At 40.6% G+C, this 17,393-nt stretch overlaps 1 protein-coding gene across 1 annotated transcript in view; it reads right to left on the bottom strand.

Annotated features, from left to right (window-relative positions):
- Nucleotides 1-17,387, bottom strand: part of Lims1 (LIM zinc finger domain containing 1) — a 106,935-nt gene extending 89,548 nt beyond the window's left edge. The window contains exon 1 of the mRNA XM_010609966.2: nt 17,333-17,387. Within this exon, the coding sequence (XP_010608268.1) occupies nt 17,333-17,364 (32 nt within the window). The 5' untranslated portion in view covers nt 17,365-17,387. The remainder of the gene's footprint in view (nt 1-17,332) is intronic.
- Nucleotides 17,388-17,393: the final 6 nt, after the last annotated feature.

Raw genomic sequence — 17,393 nt, 5'->3', positions numbered from 1 at the left:
GTTCATAGTTTTGTCCACTTTGTGATTTCTCATGGAATCAATATTACCTAAATGACAGTACTTGTAATCTTACTAGTTGACTACAGTTTTGTCCCACCTTGAACCTGTCTCACCTCATGGCTTTGTCTCATAAAACACCTCTGAGAAGTTCAGTGAGCAGACAACCCATTTTCCGGTCCCCCTTCTGTCTCTCTTAGACAGAAGCTACTTTCTCCCAAAAAATTTTTCCTACTCTTAATCTCTGTTCCTAGAATTCACTCTTCGATTTTACAGAACATAAACTCGCATGTTTTGGATATCTACCAGGTTTGGAAATTCCATCTCTTCCCCCTTTAACACAACTACCTAAATTAATAGGTATTGATAATGAGTATATTCATTTGAACAGCTATTTTTTTTTTTTTAGTACTGGGGATTGAACTCGGGTCCTTGCGCTTGAAAGGCAGGCCACCGAACCGTTGAGCTAAATCCCCAGCCCCCTACCCCATTTGATAACACATTCTTCAAGTTATTCTTCTGATTTGTAATGCTGAGAACTACATAAGGGCTAAGAGCTAGAGAATCATTGAAGCCACAATGAGATACCACCTCGCACCAAGAGAATGGCTATAATCAAGTGTGACAAATGTACCAAGTGGTGGTGAGGACACAGATCATGTGGGACCCTTGCACACTGCTGCTGGAAACAGCTTCTTGGGGAGTCTCTTACAAAATCTTTCACAAAATTTTCATAGCACATTTGCTATAATACAGACAGAAACTAGAAATAATTCAAATATCCATCATAGTTCAGTGGATAAACAAGATGTGGTAACACATCAAAACAATGGAATAAAGAAAGGGACTGCTGGTTACTGCTTTAGCATGGAATAACTTCAAAAACAACATGCCAAGTGAAAAAGCCAGATGGTAAAGAATACATGATGCGGGATTCTATTTATATAGAATGACCAGAAAAAGCAGATCTATACAGACAGAAAAGGACGGAGCTGGTTGTGGGATGCAGGAACCAAGGAACTTTTTTGTTGATGGAACTGTCCTCCAATGCTGCACAGCTCAGTGAGAACCTAACACCCTTATGCACTTTGGCAGTGACTTGATGGTATGTAAATTACATTTCTATAAAGTTTTTTTTGGGGGGGGCGGGGAGAGGTGATACCAGGGCTGAACATAGTACCCCACGCATGCTGGGCAGGTGCTCCACTATCAAGCTATATCGCTAGCCCCAACAATATTTTGTTTAAAAAGTACTTTTTATTTTTCCAAGGTACTTAATGCTTAAATGTTTTGATCATACTAGGTTTACCATTTCACATACAATTTTTTTTTTTTTGGTACTGGGGATCAAATTTGGGTCCTTGTGCTTGTGCGGCAGGTGGCAGAATCACTGAGCTAAATCCCCGGCCCTTGCATACAATTTTAAAAACTAAAATATATAATCCCAGCACTGGGGAGGCTGAGACAGGAGGACCTCTGCAAGTTCAAGGCCAGCCTGGGTTACATGGTTAGTTCAAGGTCAGCCTGAACTACACAGCAAGACCCTGCCTCCCCCAACCACAAAAATAAATAAATAGATAAATAAATAAAATTAATAAAAATGATCATGATGTAGTATTACAAAGCTTCAGTAAATATAATTTTTTAAATTACACAATTTCATTAAATTTCAGGGGATCACAGAGAATTTTAAATAACTCTATTACTAGGGTTATAATTTCAAACTTTGCTACTTACATATAAGTAATGCTGTCAAAATATTTTCATGTGAAGTTTTCTCTACTTTCTTGGTTTCATTTACACAAATGGAAACTGTAGATTACAAATCTACTGACAATACATATGGCCAAATTCTTTCATTAACAACAGATTTTATCAATTTGTCCTTCCTTCAATAATTTGTAAAAGTATTCTTGCCTGTTTATTTTTCTCAAGAAATTTGAGGATAATTCAGCAAATTTTACCAAAACAATTCTACATAGAATTTTGATTAACAGTATTGAAGCTATGTATTAATATGGTAAGTCAAAGTTCATAAAAAAAAAAGATGTTAACATTTGATCTAAAAGATATAACCTAATCACCTCAAAGTTTGTTCATCTAGAACATAGCATCTTCCCATACAACTGTTCCTACACTGACCCAAAAGAAGAAATACTGTACTGTACCTGCACAGTATTGTTGAAATAATGCAAATCTAATTTAATGCCAACTGAGAGTTCTATTTAGTGTCTACCCACATAAAATCTTATAGCAGTATTTGAAATACAGAAACATACTTGATTAAATTAAACAAAAAAACTACATATACAAAACAGAAGGTATCACCATTTATTCATTTGACAAGTACTATTTTTTGAGGGCCTACAATGTGCCATGAATGTGTGGGATATATCCCACAAAGCAAAAGCAGAAAAATACTGTCTTGCTAGAACTTAATCTATCAAATTTTCGAAATTTTAGAATTTAACTTCCCTCCAATCTTATATTTTGACTTTCATCCTAGCTACTCTGTAGCACTAGTTTTTCCTGGAAAGCATAATTAACCAGGACAGAGCAAAAGAAATCCCTGTTTTTAAAAATTTCCCAAGCCCTATACCCTTGGAGTTCCCATCACCCTTCACATTCCAGAGTGTCACTGCAACTTCCTTCATAGAAAGCATTCTAAATGACCCAGCAAGTCATCAGGAAAAGATGTGGTGGTTCTCCGTTGTTGTTTGTTTTACAAGTCAAAAGGGCCCAAGCTTGGAAAGCACTTCTTAAATCCGTTCTCATAGTCCAAAAAACGACTATTGTGGGAAAAAACAGACTTTTAAAATTTTGAGAAATCACTGAGATTTTCACTTTCAGTGTTTTGACAAATTTAACAGAGAGCTCTGTATTAAAATTAAGCACCAATGTCTACACATCCTTAATTTAATGCCTTTTGTCATTAATACAAATTCCAAAGAGAGTACCTGGTAAGCACTGTACAATCCAGTCTAATAGGAGGTAGTAGCTTTCATATACTATGAAAAGCAAGTGGTAAATGATTTCAACAGATATCTGCATGCTTCATGCTTTGTACAGGTCTGACAAATATCCAAAAGACAAAAAAAAAAAAAAAAAAAAAAGTTCTAATATCCCAGGGGGGGTGGGCCAAAATTTAAAAAAAAAAAAAAAAAAAAAAAAAAAAAAAAAAAAAGTTCTCATATCCCAGTGTGGGTTGGCCAACATTTAAAAAAAAATAAAAAACAAAAACAAAACAAAACAAAAAACCCACATTAAGTCCTAAAACATCATTAACTGTTCCAGAAATTAGCCTTATGCCCACGGTGCTTCACTTTTAATTCTGGCCCATCATATAAACCAGATAACTTAGTGTTCTAAACTTTTATCTTTTTAAAAATTCAAACACATTTTTTCTTCATTATCCTGTCATGTCAATGACCGAAAATGGGCTAAGTGTCAACAGTTTTCCAGATTCCATGGGGCTAGTCACAAAGCTCTTACTTTCCTGGACTCCTTTTTAAAAAGAGAAAGCCATTCTCAAGCCATGTTTACAAAGGTTTCACAGTTATTGCCAAAATATGAGTACCCACACTCCTGAAACAAAAGGCTGCTCATTTGGTGGGTGCCTTATTCCATATCCAGATTCTCATGAAGACTATACACTATTCCCTAAAACATTCTTCACTGTGACAAAGTCTCAATTGTATTCCAAAGAAAGAACTATTCTGACAACAACCCACAAAACCCAAGCGAATCAAAATATTCTAATGTAGGCAGTTTCCTTTAACTGTGATATTCTGGACATCAGTTCCCCATACACAGTATGAGAAAATTTGAGTGAATGAATATTTGTTTTGTTCCAGAACTTTCAATTGGAATAATAAGCATTTAACACAAGGCTGAGGAAGCAGGCTAAAATTTAACCTACATTCATATGTTTTACCTTCTACGGCATCCAAAGAGTAATCCAAGCTGTACAGATGGCAAATTCAAGTGCCAAAGGCCCCTTCTGGCTAATCAGGGGCTTAGCACACAATATTTTTACCGAGACTTTCTGCTGCTGACTCCATGAGCCCATTTCGGAGAGCATCAATACCCAGGAGGGCATCCAACTCTGGAGCCAGCACCCAGCAAGCCAAGCTGTGCTGAGGACACCACAGCCAGCCCAGTGGTTTTGAGAAGCAGGTCCTGCCTGGTCATCTACCAGTCTGGAATGCAGCCTGTTTAACTACACCATTAGGAAGATTGGAAGCAAGTCTCACTGCTATGCCACAGTGAAAAGCCAATCCAAAGGGTGAAGGAAAAACTTTTCTTGTGATTTATTTTAAATTAAACTTAACTGCTAAACACAATTGCATCATCCTTTCTTTTTCTTTTTTTGGGGTATTGGCCACTGAGCGCCATCCCTGGCCCTCAACCACCCATTCTTGTAATGAAATCAGAACTCTAATCTGTCATTTCACAGACTGAGTCAATGGCTTGATACAAATGTGAGTCACACTGACACAATTAGGGAGACACTTGATAAGAAAAACACTGCCATTCACATCCAAGCACAGTTAAGGAGACTATTCTCCATTAAAGATATACATATCATGAATAACAAATGACTTACAGGCCTTCTCAACAGTCTCTGTAGCCAGTTTCCACTATCCTTTAGAGACAGGCTTTCTTTTATATTTTCAAGGAACAATTATTTCAAATTTCAGCTGGGCTTGGTGGCACATGCCTGTAATCCCAGCACTCGGGAGGCTGAGGCAGGAGGATCACTGTGAGTTCGAGACCAGACTGGGCTACATAGTGAGTTCCAGGTCAGTCTCAACTACACAGTGAGACCCTATCTCAAAAAACCAGAAAATAAAAATTCAAACTTCAAATAATATTTAACATGGAACTATTTCCATACCATTGCCTTTAAAAGAGGGTCACCCTCCCGGGTGTGGGTGCCTGTATATGCCTATAATCCCAGAACTTGGGAGGCTGAGGCAAGAGGACTGCCTTAAATTCAAGGACAACATCTGCTACATAGTGAGTCCAAGGCCAGCCTAACTACATAGTGAGACTCTGTCTCAAAAAACAAACGAAAAAGTCACCCAAGTGAGAAAGAGAGAAGACAGATCTGCTAAGGAATAGGTAGCTAGGTTCAGCTTCAAACGATCCATACATTAACCCACATCCTTTGATGGGATGACAGTCAGCCAATGAACAGGAATAAGTCAGGGACTGGTAAGTCATCCCCACTCTAGTAAACTTCCAGAGGAAGATATCACCCTAGCCAGAGGGACTCAGTAACAGCCACAGAAAGGGTAGGAGGCAGCCTAAGGACCAGGGGAAATCACTAGTCCACACCAGAAAACACGGCACCTCCATTCTACCACAGACAATGCACTAAGAGTCATCTATGCACACAGTGTTCCACAAACGTGATACACAGTTAAAGCAGCACACACTGAGCAGCAGACGTGACAGAATTATACAGAAAACAGAAGTGATCTGTAATCTGGCAGGTGCGTCACCAGGTTACTGAATGCAGCTGAGACCTTAAAGTCTTAAATAAAAATTACACTTTCACCATGTTGCAATCTCCCTAATGAATTAAGGATCTAGATTGAGGCTGCAAAAACAAGGATTGTTTCTCACATTTGGGTACTAAGAAGAAAGTTGCCAGTTGGGCATGAAGATGCGTGCCTATAATCACAGCACTTGGGAAGCTGAGACAGGAGAATTGCCCTGAGTTTGAGACCAGCCTTGGGCTCCATAATGAGTTCAAGGTAGCCTAAACTACATAGTGAGACCCTGTCTCAAAAAAACCAGGGGGCCAGGGGATTTAGCTCAGTGGTGCTGCTGCCTGCCTCGCAAGCACAAGGACCCAAGTAAGATCCCCAATATCAAAAACAAAACAAAAAAACACACAAACAAAACAGAAATTGCTTTGAACATTCATATGCATGTTTTTGTCATCGTTTCCCTGGAAAAATGATTAACTGCAAATGCTGGGATAGATTGCATGGTTAGTTTACAAAACCGCCAACCGTTCTCTAGAATCGTTAGAGTTTACATCCCAGCCAGCAATGAATGCGCAGCCCAGTTCCTGACACGTTCGCAGGTTAGGACATGGATGTGGAAATCTTTGGCAGATCACAAAATTTACCCACTATGCTTGTTTTTCTAAGGTTTTTTTTTTAAATCATGAGTAGGTACTCAATTTTGTCAAATGCTTTTTCCATACTGACATTGTTATGCTAAATTTTCTACTTTACCCAGATAATATGATATATTACAACAGCTGAAATTCAAATGTCAAGCCAGTTTTGCATTCCTGGAATAAATTTCACTTCATCACAGAATGTACAATTCTTTTTATATGCTACTGAATTATGTTTGCTGGTAATTGGCTAAAGATTTTTGTATTTATATTCACTAGGAATACTGGTCCTGTCATTTTCTTTTTGTACTTTGGTTTTAATGTCAGGATATACTAACTTTATAAAATGAACTGGAAAATGTTCCCTACTGTTCTATTTTCTGGAAAGACTGTATGCAACTGGTATTAATTCTTCTTTAAACATGTGGTAGAATTCCCCAGTAAAACCATGAGGGCCTGGAAATTTCCCTTCCGAGAATCTTTTAAATACAAATTTAACTTCCTTAAAGGTCAAAAAGCTGATTCATGATCTATTTCACTATGCGCAAGTTGTAACAGATTATGCTTTTGGAAGAATTGTTCCATTTCATCTAAATTGTCAAATGTGTGTGTAGTCATTTATGGCGTTCCTTTCCCATCAGTCTGATGACTGCAAGATGGTGACACCCCCTGGCTTTATTCGTTTCGCTTTTAAGAAAAGGTCTCACTAATATTGCAGGCTGGCCTTGAACTCACTATATAGCAGAGGCTGATCTCAAACTCCTCCTGTCTCAGCTTCCCAAGTGCTAGGATTACAGAAGTGTACCACCATGCCCAGAAGCTTTGTTCTTGATATTGGTGATTTGTGTCTTTTTTCTGCCCCATTATTGGTCTTGTGAAAGATGGGTCAATTTTATTGATCTTTTCAAAGAAACAGCTCTTTTCATTGATTTTAAAATTCTTTTCTGTTTTTCAACCTTACTGATTTCTATCTTTTTTGAGAGGGGGTCTCCCCACACTGCCCAGGCTGGTCCTGCTTCAACCTCCGAAGTAGCTGGGATTATAGATACCTACCTACTTTCCCACCCAGCATTAAATTCCAACATGAGTTTTAGAGGAAACAAACAATGAAACAATAGGAGTCTTCAAGAATTTTTTCAAAAATATAAAATAGTGCTAGGACCAAGAAGTTTGAGAACTGCTTCTTTAGCTCCAACTACTAATTTATACAATATACAGCAAAAGGTGTTAGAACTATATGCTCTAAAAACGCACTCTTCAAAAATCCAAATTACAGGGCTGGGATTTAGCTCAGTGGTGCTGCCACCTGCCTTGTAAGCTCAAGGTCCCAAGCTCAATTGCTGGTACAAAAATACAAAACTAAAAAAGCAAATTATGGGAAATTCTTCAAGGCAAACAATAATATCACAAGAACCAAAAAAAGAAAGGGATACCCATGTTAAGAAACCAAATGACTTACTAGCCTATCAAAATGCATGAACATTTAGACCCCAATTTAGAAAAATCATATAATCTGAGACAAATGGAAATTTGGAAACTAACTGGGCTGATGGTGTTATCAAGGAACTTCTATAAATCTTATCAAGTGTGTGATGATGCACTGGGTTATGTTTTAGAAGTTTTCAGAAGATCCTCTTTGTCTGAGGATACACTGTAAAATCTCTGATATGATCTAGAGGAGAAAGGAGTGAAAAAAGATTGATTCTCAGTGAAAGATTTACTACCAGGCAACAATCACTGAAGCTGAGTGGCAGCCTACAGGGATCACTATTCTCTACTTTTGTATGTTTGAAATCCTCCATATATATGTTTAAAAAAATACACAGATTTCATGACAGTCCTCCTCCAAGAGGTATGGGATAAAGCTGATCAATCTGAATTTTTAGTGTGAGCCCCAGGTCATGCATTGTCTACAGCCTGAGTTTAAGGAGGTCTGTTCCACCAATCCAGGAGCATCCCCATCCCTTATAATGCTCCAAACTGACAACGCTTTGCGCTGGACACTACCATGACTGTTACTTTTCTACCTCCAGAGAACCAGACATCTGGCTCTTCCTAATGTCTTAACAATTAATTTATAATAACTGGTGACAGATTATGATTTCTTCCTTCAACTTTGGAAAGACTTTAAACTTTCCCTCTGCTGCCTATGCATACAGGGCTGAGTGACAAGATGCATGATGTATAGCCTTGTTATTAGTCATATGCTCCATGTGCCAGCACAGTGCAGCACACAGACTGGGGTGCACGTAGTGATAGCTCAGTGAACTGGAGGACATGCTCCAAAATTCCCAAACATCACCTCCCTCGCAAGCGCAAGGACCTGGGTTCAATCACTGGTACCCAAAACAACAACAACAACAACAACAACAACAACAACAAAAACAAACAAAATTCCCAAACACCTCTTAGCACACTCATACACACTCAGCAGCTGATAAGAGAACAAGGGAGCCTGTTGCGGCCCACAGCACACTCTCCCTGCATTTCATCAGCAGTGCTCTCCGGGAGGTCAGGAAAGAAGAGAATGACAGAGCTGAACAATCAGGAAGCCATCTACAAGTCAGAAGTCTAGGATGCGAAAACTCCTGCCCCCTCCTTAAAAAAGAAAAAAAAAAAAGTCTTCTTGGAAGTTTAGAAAGCCCACAATGTCTGCCAATAAGATGATATGCGTGCAAGAGTACTGGAGAATAAGACTGGATGGATGATTGGGAAGCAAAGAAGAGGCCTTGAACCTTGGAGAGAAGCAGGGAGCTGTGACAGCTTCTCTGACAGTGCAGGGAACTGGGGAGACACAGGCCCCACAGAGCTCTCACCTGAACCTCAGCTTGATGAGTGACTTAATGTGCTATCAACCTCGTGAATTGTTTTTTCATCTGTAAAAGCCAACTTCATTCAAAGTGTGGCTGAGATAATCAACTTTATTATATTAGATAATCTCTAGGTATTTTGTAAGAGTAGGTAATTAATAAAAGGTAATTATTGGGCCAGGGATTTAGCTCAGTGGTGCCACTGCCTGCCTTGCAAGTGCAAGGTCCCAAGTTGGATCTCCTATACCAAAGAAAAAGGTAATTATTAAGACAGCTCTCATGGGGGACCTGGAAGGGAAATGAAATAAATCAAACAAGGATGTCTCCCTAATGTCCCATGGATGCTGGGACTCTATCCCTAGTCTGCATACAGAGGAGTCAAATTAAACCAAATGTAAAAGTAATCTTACCTTACTTACCTTCCTCAAAGTTGTGAGTTTACCCAAACACTGTGACAAATACTAAGCACTGCTAGTCTTGCACTTTCAATTTATTGACAAAGATGGACTAAAAGGAGAAATAAAGCCTATTTAGATTGGGTCAGCCTTCCTTCCTCTCTTTCCTCCTTTCTGTGCTGGAGATCTAATCCAGGGCCTCACACTAGCATGCCAGCCAACCATTCATTGTACCACTGAGCTATATCCCCAGCCCTCTAGTTTGCTTTTCTTTTGGGTATTTAATAAATTTAATTAAGACATTACTTTACTTCCTGAAATTACAATTTGATAGGCTTACATATAAGAAAATTCTAAAGAAACAAAGAAAATTCTGCTGAATCTATTATACTGAAAAGGAGCAACAGCACCTTAAGCAGAGGATGCAATTGCCTCCCCAAATGTCCCTGGTCCCTTTCTTCCTCACTGTGTGAATAAGGAAGATTTATATAAGGCAGTAGTATGCCCAGCTTTAAAAACTACATTTCATACTGAGAAATCAAACTTAACCATTTGTTTAGGCAGGTAGACACTTGTCACTTAACTTCTGCATAAGCAGGAAGCTTGACAACAGAAAAGAATATTAGACTTCCAAGTGGGGACAGTGGGCATAAGTGAGTGAGGAGATGTGTGCGTCTAGAGGAAGAATCATGGGCACCAGCACAGGTATCAGAGACTGCACCTAGAACACACTCCACAAAGGGAACCCAACTACTTGAAAGAGAAGACACAAGGACCCTTGGAAGAGATCAACTCTGGGATAATCTTTCAAGTTCATTTAGACAGCTCCAGAGTGACTGTGTTATTGGGGTTGCTATACCTGGAGTGTGCTCCAAGGGGTTCACAAATGTTGGGGTCGTGAAATACAGGGTGGCAGTGCTGTGGGAGGACCTTTAAGAGCAAGTCACAGCTGGGTATGTTGGCACATGCCCATAATCCCAGCACTATGCAAGGCTGAGGCAGGAGGACCACAAGTGTTAAGCCCAGCCTGGACAATTTAGCAACTGAGACCTAAATAAAAATTAATTAATTAAAAGAAAGGGGCTGAGGATATAGTTCTATGTGAAGGCCCTGGGTTCAATCCTCAGTACCAAAAAGGAAAATAGCAGCAAAACAAATGAGGCTTAACAGAAGGTCCCTGGGTCATATGGGCACCATCCTCAGATGAGAGTAAAGTAGTTCTCATGAGACATTTAGTTGGTTTGTGACAGAAGCAGCCTATCCCTAGCCACTCCCTCTCTCACTGGCTTCCTGTTTCAAGATATGCTCTTTTTTTCGGATACCTGGATTAAACTCAGGACCTTGAGCTTGGGCAGTGCTTCGTGCCCCTAAGCTAAATCCCTGGGCCAAGATTCGTTCTTTCGGTAACTGCTCCTGCCACTGCCTGTACCATGCTATCTGGATTTTCACCCTCTAAAACTGGGAGCTAAATAAATATATTTCTTTATAAAGTTAGCTTGCCTCAGGTATTCTGTTAAAGATAAGATGGGGGCTCAGATATACCCGAGGAGGTCCTGGCCATCAAGGCATTTACATGGACAGAAGGGAAATACATATGCCACTAACTATACTAATGCAATCTGGATTCAGTAACAGAGCAGATGCAGCACAGTACAATGGAGGGGGCTCAAAGCATATCAGATGCCTAGGCTCCATCCCTGGCTCTCTACCAACTTTCACTGTGGCCCTGAATTGACCACTCAGATTAGGCAACTCCCACCTCAGAAAAGAGAGGAGCAGGTTGTGAGCTGGCTAGTGTGGGGTTCACTGCACTGACTTAGTGGATCCCAACCTTTTATATAGAAAGCCCATTTTTAAATGTTAAACCAATTCTTTGGTATCTTCACATCATAATTGTCTCTGTATTATATGGTAACAGGTAAAAGTACGTACTCTATACATGTTACTACACATCCTATAACTCCTTTAGAATTATACTTCATCAATATTTATTTATTTATTTATTTTGGTACTGGGATTTGAACTCAGGACCTTGCACTTGCGAGGCAGACAAAAGCATTGAGCTAAATCCCCAGCCTTTCATCAATATTTAAATAAAAAATAGAAACACACACAAAATACTATTTGTGCCATCTCAAATGTTTAATATATGCATGCATTTTGCCGGGAGCTTGGAATAAGTTTAGAGTCCGCAAGGCACTCGATATGCATTCTCTCAGCAATATCCTTGCCTTAATAATACATTATCTCACATTCATTTGAAAAATGTTCAGAATCAGGGTGAAAATGAAGTCAGTGTGTTACTTTACTCTCATTCCTGAGACAAAATGCCTGGCATCCACTTTAACTGTGTAACGCCAGCAGCACTCAGGAGGATGAGGCAGGATTGCTGCAAATTCGAGACCAGCCTGGGCTACACAGTGAACTCAAGAATAGCCTAAACTACAGAGCAAGGCCCTGTCTCAAAAAAAAAGTTAAGCGGGGGAAGGTTTATTTAGCTCACAGTTTGTAGAGGTTTCAGTCCATAATTGGCTGGCTCCAAGGCAGGGTGGCACATGGCAGAGGAACAACAGTTCATGGAGGCAGAAGAAAACAAAACCATCAGGGGACCTTAAGAGCATCTTTCTGCATCTTTTATCTTTTTTTGGTACTGGGAATAGAATTCAGGGCCTCATGCTTGCCAGGCAGGGGCTTTACCCCTGAGTTACACCCTCAGCCTCTCTGCCCGCTTTATCTTTCCAGACTACTTATAGTGGTTTGCACTCACACCCTTCATACTGTTGTCCTTGAACCCAGCACTCCCACTGCATCACACACTCTAGAGTCTGCCATCTCTAAAAAAGCCCCATTTAAGACTTCCTGAGGCTTTGGGGGAACACCTAGACACAAACCATTACAGTCAGTAAGAAAGGAGTAAAAAAAAAAGGATGGACTCATGATATTTCTGAGGTAAGAACTTAGTAAGAAGATGAACATAAGGGAGTAAAGGAGAGGAATAAGTCAAAAGCAAACAAAGTTAAATGCCATTAGCAGATGGTGCAAGCATGGGAGAGATAACCAGGGTGGTAGGAAGCCACTGTTACTATAATTGCACATCTGCTATGCTCCCAGCATGATGTAAATACATTAAAAAGCAACACATCCACACAACTGTAAAAGCAAAGCAGTACAAGAAGCTATTCAACAAAAAATGTCTCTCATCCTAGATTACTATCCTCTTCAAAGCCAGGAGTGGTGGCGCAAGCCTGTAATCCCAGAACTCGGAAGGCTGAGGCAGGAGGATTGCTGTGAGCTTGAGACCAGCCTGGGCTACATAGTGAGTTCCAGGTCAGTCTCAACTACACAATGAGATCCAGTCTCAAAAACAAAAAACAAAGCAAAACAAAAAAAAAACAAAACACACCTACCCTCTTCAGAGGCAAATATAGTTAACAATCTCATTCATATCCTTACAGAAATGACTTCCTCTGGATTTATATCTCACAACCACTGAGACAGGTGGGATCACCTTAAAATTAAGAAACTGAAGCTTGAGGAGGTCACGGTGCCATGAAGACATAGTGCTGAGAGGTACTATCCATGCATTACAGTACCTGACTGCACATTCCAGAATCTCTGACCAAGGCTAGCAAATGGGTCTAAAGTGTGTGTGTAACAAGAAAATAAACAAGGTAATAAGATAAACAAAACAAAAAAGAACAAAAAACTGGAACCCAAGGATGTGTCAGCCCAGGGCTTAGTCATGTGAATCTCAGCACATGCATACTGTGAAATACTACACGGCTATTGAAACTAAGGTTAGAAAACATTAAGGCTAACCCACATATGCCACTTGTTAAGTTAAAAAATAAAAAAGCAACTTGGAAGAAACAAAAGAGTTAAGTGTTTAATAGACATCAAGTTTTTTGGGGAAGGCAAAAGAGTTTTGGAAATGGATAGTGATGAGGGTTGCACAATGTGAAAGTAGTTACTGTCATAAAACTGTACACTTTAAAATGGCTACAACAGTAACATTCATGTATATATTTTTACCACCTTTAAAAATTCTTTTAAAAATAATATACAATAACTTTATGATTTTTTTTCCAAAAAGAATGTGTAACTGTACAAATTCTATTTGTAAATGTTTGTGTCCTTTAGCATACTTGACTCTCACACATCCTGGTAAGGCCTTGACTCCTAGGTATCCTGATGTTGGATCCTGTGTCTCCTACCACCAGGCAATGCTATCATCATTCATACTAACTCCCAGTGAGGATAGCCTGACCACCTCTCACAGACCTGGCTTCATCTACAACTTCTTCAGCCCTCTGTTTATTGTCAGTGCACATCAGCAAGTTCCAAAACATGCTCCAACATAGAGAAATGCTCAAAAGTGCCCACCTATGCCCCCCACAGTGAGGCCAGTGTGGAAATGTCTACGTAAGGTGTTTTCAAGATGAGCGGATGCTACTGGGATAGTACAGTAAAGGACAAGTGGTAGTGTGGCTTTGCTAATAGCATCTCCAGTACCTGTACATGAATCCTTGGAGAAGCACTCTTTCTGCTGCTCACCACAATGCCACCTTCCTGGAAGTTTTGGAGCATTTCAAAATTAAAGGACAATGTAGCAAGAGCCTAGCATGTAATGCAAATGCCATTCCTCTGGCATCACAGTTTAAAGCATTTAGGAGAACTGTAAAATCAACAAATGGCTTAAGATGCTTCTCCTTCAGTTTAAAGGGAAATTTAGCTAAGAACATGTATTGAGGTTTATGTAAATGATTTTCTGAAAAACAAGCACAACGGTACTGAAAGTAGAGGCTCTCCTAGTGTAGCTCTGCCCTCTCCTTACTGATTCCCGCCCCACTTTTTAAAAATTTTTCTCTCCTCTTACTGACTTCTACAGCTGTCGAGGAGTTTCTCTGACCAGGGAGGGGCTCAAGGGCCCTCTTTGGGAGGTAAAAAAGAGCTTGCATACTACCTACATTTATGAGAAAGAGCTACCCCAGATGGCCAAGAGGCTACACCAACAAAAAGGATGAGAATGATAAAATCCAGACAGCACAATACTGACCGATGGTCTCGTCTAAGCCTGCAGGGCACAGAATAAGAACTAAAGGTATCTGTTTGACAATCAGAGTTCCAATGGCTGTATTAAAAATCAAGAACTCTGCCAGGGATTTAGCTCAGTGGTTCCGAAGCAAGCATGAGGACACAAGTTCAATACCCGGTACCAAAAAAAAAAGAAAAAAAGAATGAAAAAGAAAATGCAAAAAAAAAAAAATCCAGAACTCAATTTCCTCTCCATACTAACAGGCACAAAACATTTTAACTTTTATGAAGACACACCCTGCGATGACGGCTTCCCTTCATAACAGCACTAGCCTCGAAGACATGAGATGAGGAGAAAGCCTTGGTGCAGAAAGCTGTCTTTTTCGTTTTTTAAATCTTTATAGTACTAAGGATTAAACCCAGGGCCCTTACCCTTGCTAGTCAAGCACTCTATCACTGAACTACATACTAGCCCTTTTTTGTGGGGGGTGGATAGCCAGGGATTGAACTCAGGACCTTTTGCTTGAGAGGCAGGCACAATGTACCCAGTCCTTTTTCAAAATTTCATTTGACACAGGGTCTTGTTGTTAAGTTGCCCAGAATGGGCATGAATTTATGATCCTCTTGCCTCTGCCTCCCAAGGAACTGGGATTATAGGTGTGTGTCACCAAGAAAGTTTGTGGTTCTTCAAGCTTCTGTGAGCTAGCAGGAAAAGAATGTCAATTTCACATCTGATGAAATGGTACAGCCACTATGGAAAATCTGACTTTCTTAAAATGCTAAGCATGCAATTACTACATAATCTGGCAATTGCACACCCTTAGACATTTAGGCCAGAAAAAAAATTTATGTTCACTTTTTTTTTTTCTTTTGAGACAGGGTCTTGCTACCTAGTTCAGGCTAGCCTGGGACACTCAACAGTCCTCCTACCTCCATCTCTGGAATGCTGGGATAACAGGTACGCAACACCAGGCATAGCTTTTACAGTAGCTTCTTAATTTCCTTCTTCTGGGAACACCTAAATGTCCCTCTGGTGAATAGTTAACCAAAGTGTTATGCACCCATATCCAGGAAAAGAAAAAAAAAAGGGAACAAATTATGTCAGATGCAAAAAAAACTGCTGGGTTTCAGTATAGGAGGTATTCAGGGCAGTCAAAAATCAGAGGAATAGCCAGGCGTGGTGGTGCACACCTGTAATCAGAGGAGGATCACTGTGAGTTCGAGACCAGCCTGGGCTACATAGTGAGTTCCAGGGCAGTCTCAACTACATAGTGAGACCCTGCCTCAAACAAACAAACAAACAAACAAAAATCAGAGGAGTGGTATGAATGGGGGTTACCAGGAGCTGAGGGGAAGAATAAATGGAGAGTCAGTGTTTAAAGGGAACAAGTGTTTCAGTTCAGTAAGACAAATAGAGTTCTGGAGATGTATGATTGTTGTACAAAAATATAATTATACTTACTGCTGAAAAAAAATTAAGGGGTTATAAGTGGGAAATTCAGAATGGGAAGGTTACAGGAAAAGGAAATCATTATATTCCATTCTTCACTTATACTGGATATCCATTATTCTTTTCATCTCACGTGATCTTCAATTCTTTTTTTTTTTTTCCTTTCTTTCTTTCTTTTTTTTTGCTACCTAGAATGGAGCTCAGGGCCTTGTGCCTGGCAGATAGGTGATGTGCCTCTAAGCTACATCCCCGGCCCCACAAAATCTTCAATTCTATATCAAGTTAATATTCAGTATTTTTTTGAAAAAGAAAAAATGCCCGTGATGAAGCAGTGCAGACTGCTCTTGTTATTAAGTGTTGACCCTTGAATCTCTTTCTGGTTACACAGAACCAAAGGGGAGACGTGCAGAGCCCTTCTGCAAACCGGAGTTTGCTGGTGATCTCATCGTGACTGCGAGTTGGACTCAATTAGATGCTTTTTCCAGGAAACACCGTTTTCCCCTGAAGAACAACCGACAAACCAAGAGTATTTAGATTTATATTTAACAGACACTTCCTTGAAACTAAACAATGTAATGGGCCGGGAATTTAGCTCAATGGTTTCGCCGCCTGCCTCACAAGCGCAAGGACACGAGTTCGATCCCCAGTACCAAAAAACAAAAAAAACCAAAACGAAACTAAACAATGTGAACTTTTACTTTGGAAAAAACGACGATACTTTGTTGCCATGATAGAAATTAGGCTTGTATTTTTTCAAATTTGATGGAAACCCAGAATGTTGGAAAACTTGGATCACCACCTTCAGTTTGACAGCCGCCCAATTCTTCTTGACTTTAATGGAATCAGTGGCGATATTAAGGAACGTTATTCAGTGGTATTAATGAAATGTGTTAGCACTTGGGATCGCCTAAGGCAACCCATATTTTCCCACTGACGAACACGAAATTAACAAAGGGAACAGGTCCATTCAAACCACAAGACACATCGAGGAGTCCTCGTGAAAGCCTGTGCAAAGCCCGCGATTCGGCTTCGGAGTTCACATCCAGAGCAACATAGATAAACCACCACTTAGGAAATGCTGGCGCGGTGACAAAGAACACCGCAATTAACTGGAAAAGATACAGAAACAGTCCTCTCTTTTCCAACCACACGACTGAAAAACCACATTACTTCCACTGGTTCAACCTGAACGTCCAACAGGCGGCTGGGAGCCTTGGCTCGGGCGGCCTCGGAGCGAGCTGTTACAGAAGACCAGCAGATCGGGTGTAGGGAACGCTAGTTCACCGCGCGGGTCCGCTCGCTGAGCGAGTCAGGGCGACCACGCCTGCGCCAGCGGACACAGCCTCCCTCTAGGAGGCCAGGCAGGGCCCGGGAGGCCAGGGACTGAGGAACCTGGGAACGCGAGAGAAGCGGCCGAGAAACGAGGAAAAAGGAGCTGGAAGGGCCGGGAAAGAGGGAGCCGGGGCACAGGGCGCAGCCGACGTGGCTGCGTGAGGGGGCGCGGCCCTACCTGTGGGTCATCCCGGCTGCCACGCCCAGCATCGCTCCGCAGTGGCGAGCCTTGTCCTGCG

Source organism: Fukomys damarensis, unplaced genomic scaffold (genome assembly GCF_012274545.1).
Source record: "Fukomys damarensis isolate Sample0158 unplaced genomic scaffold, DMR_v1.0_HiC HiC_scaffold_9, whole genome shotgun sequence".
Taxonomy (NCBI): domain Eukaryota; kingdom Metazoa; phylum Chordata; class Mammalia; order Rodentia; family Bathyergidae; genus Fukomys; species Fukomys damarensis.
The sequence above is the reverse complement of the archived record's forward strand: the minus strand, read 5'-3'. Positions and strand labels throughout refer to the sequence as shown.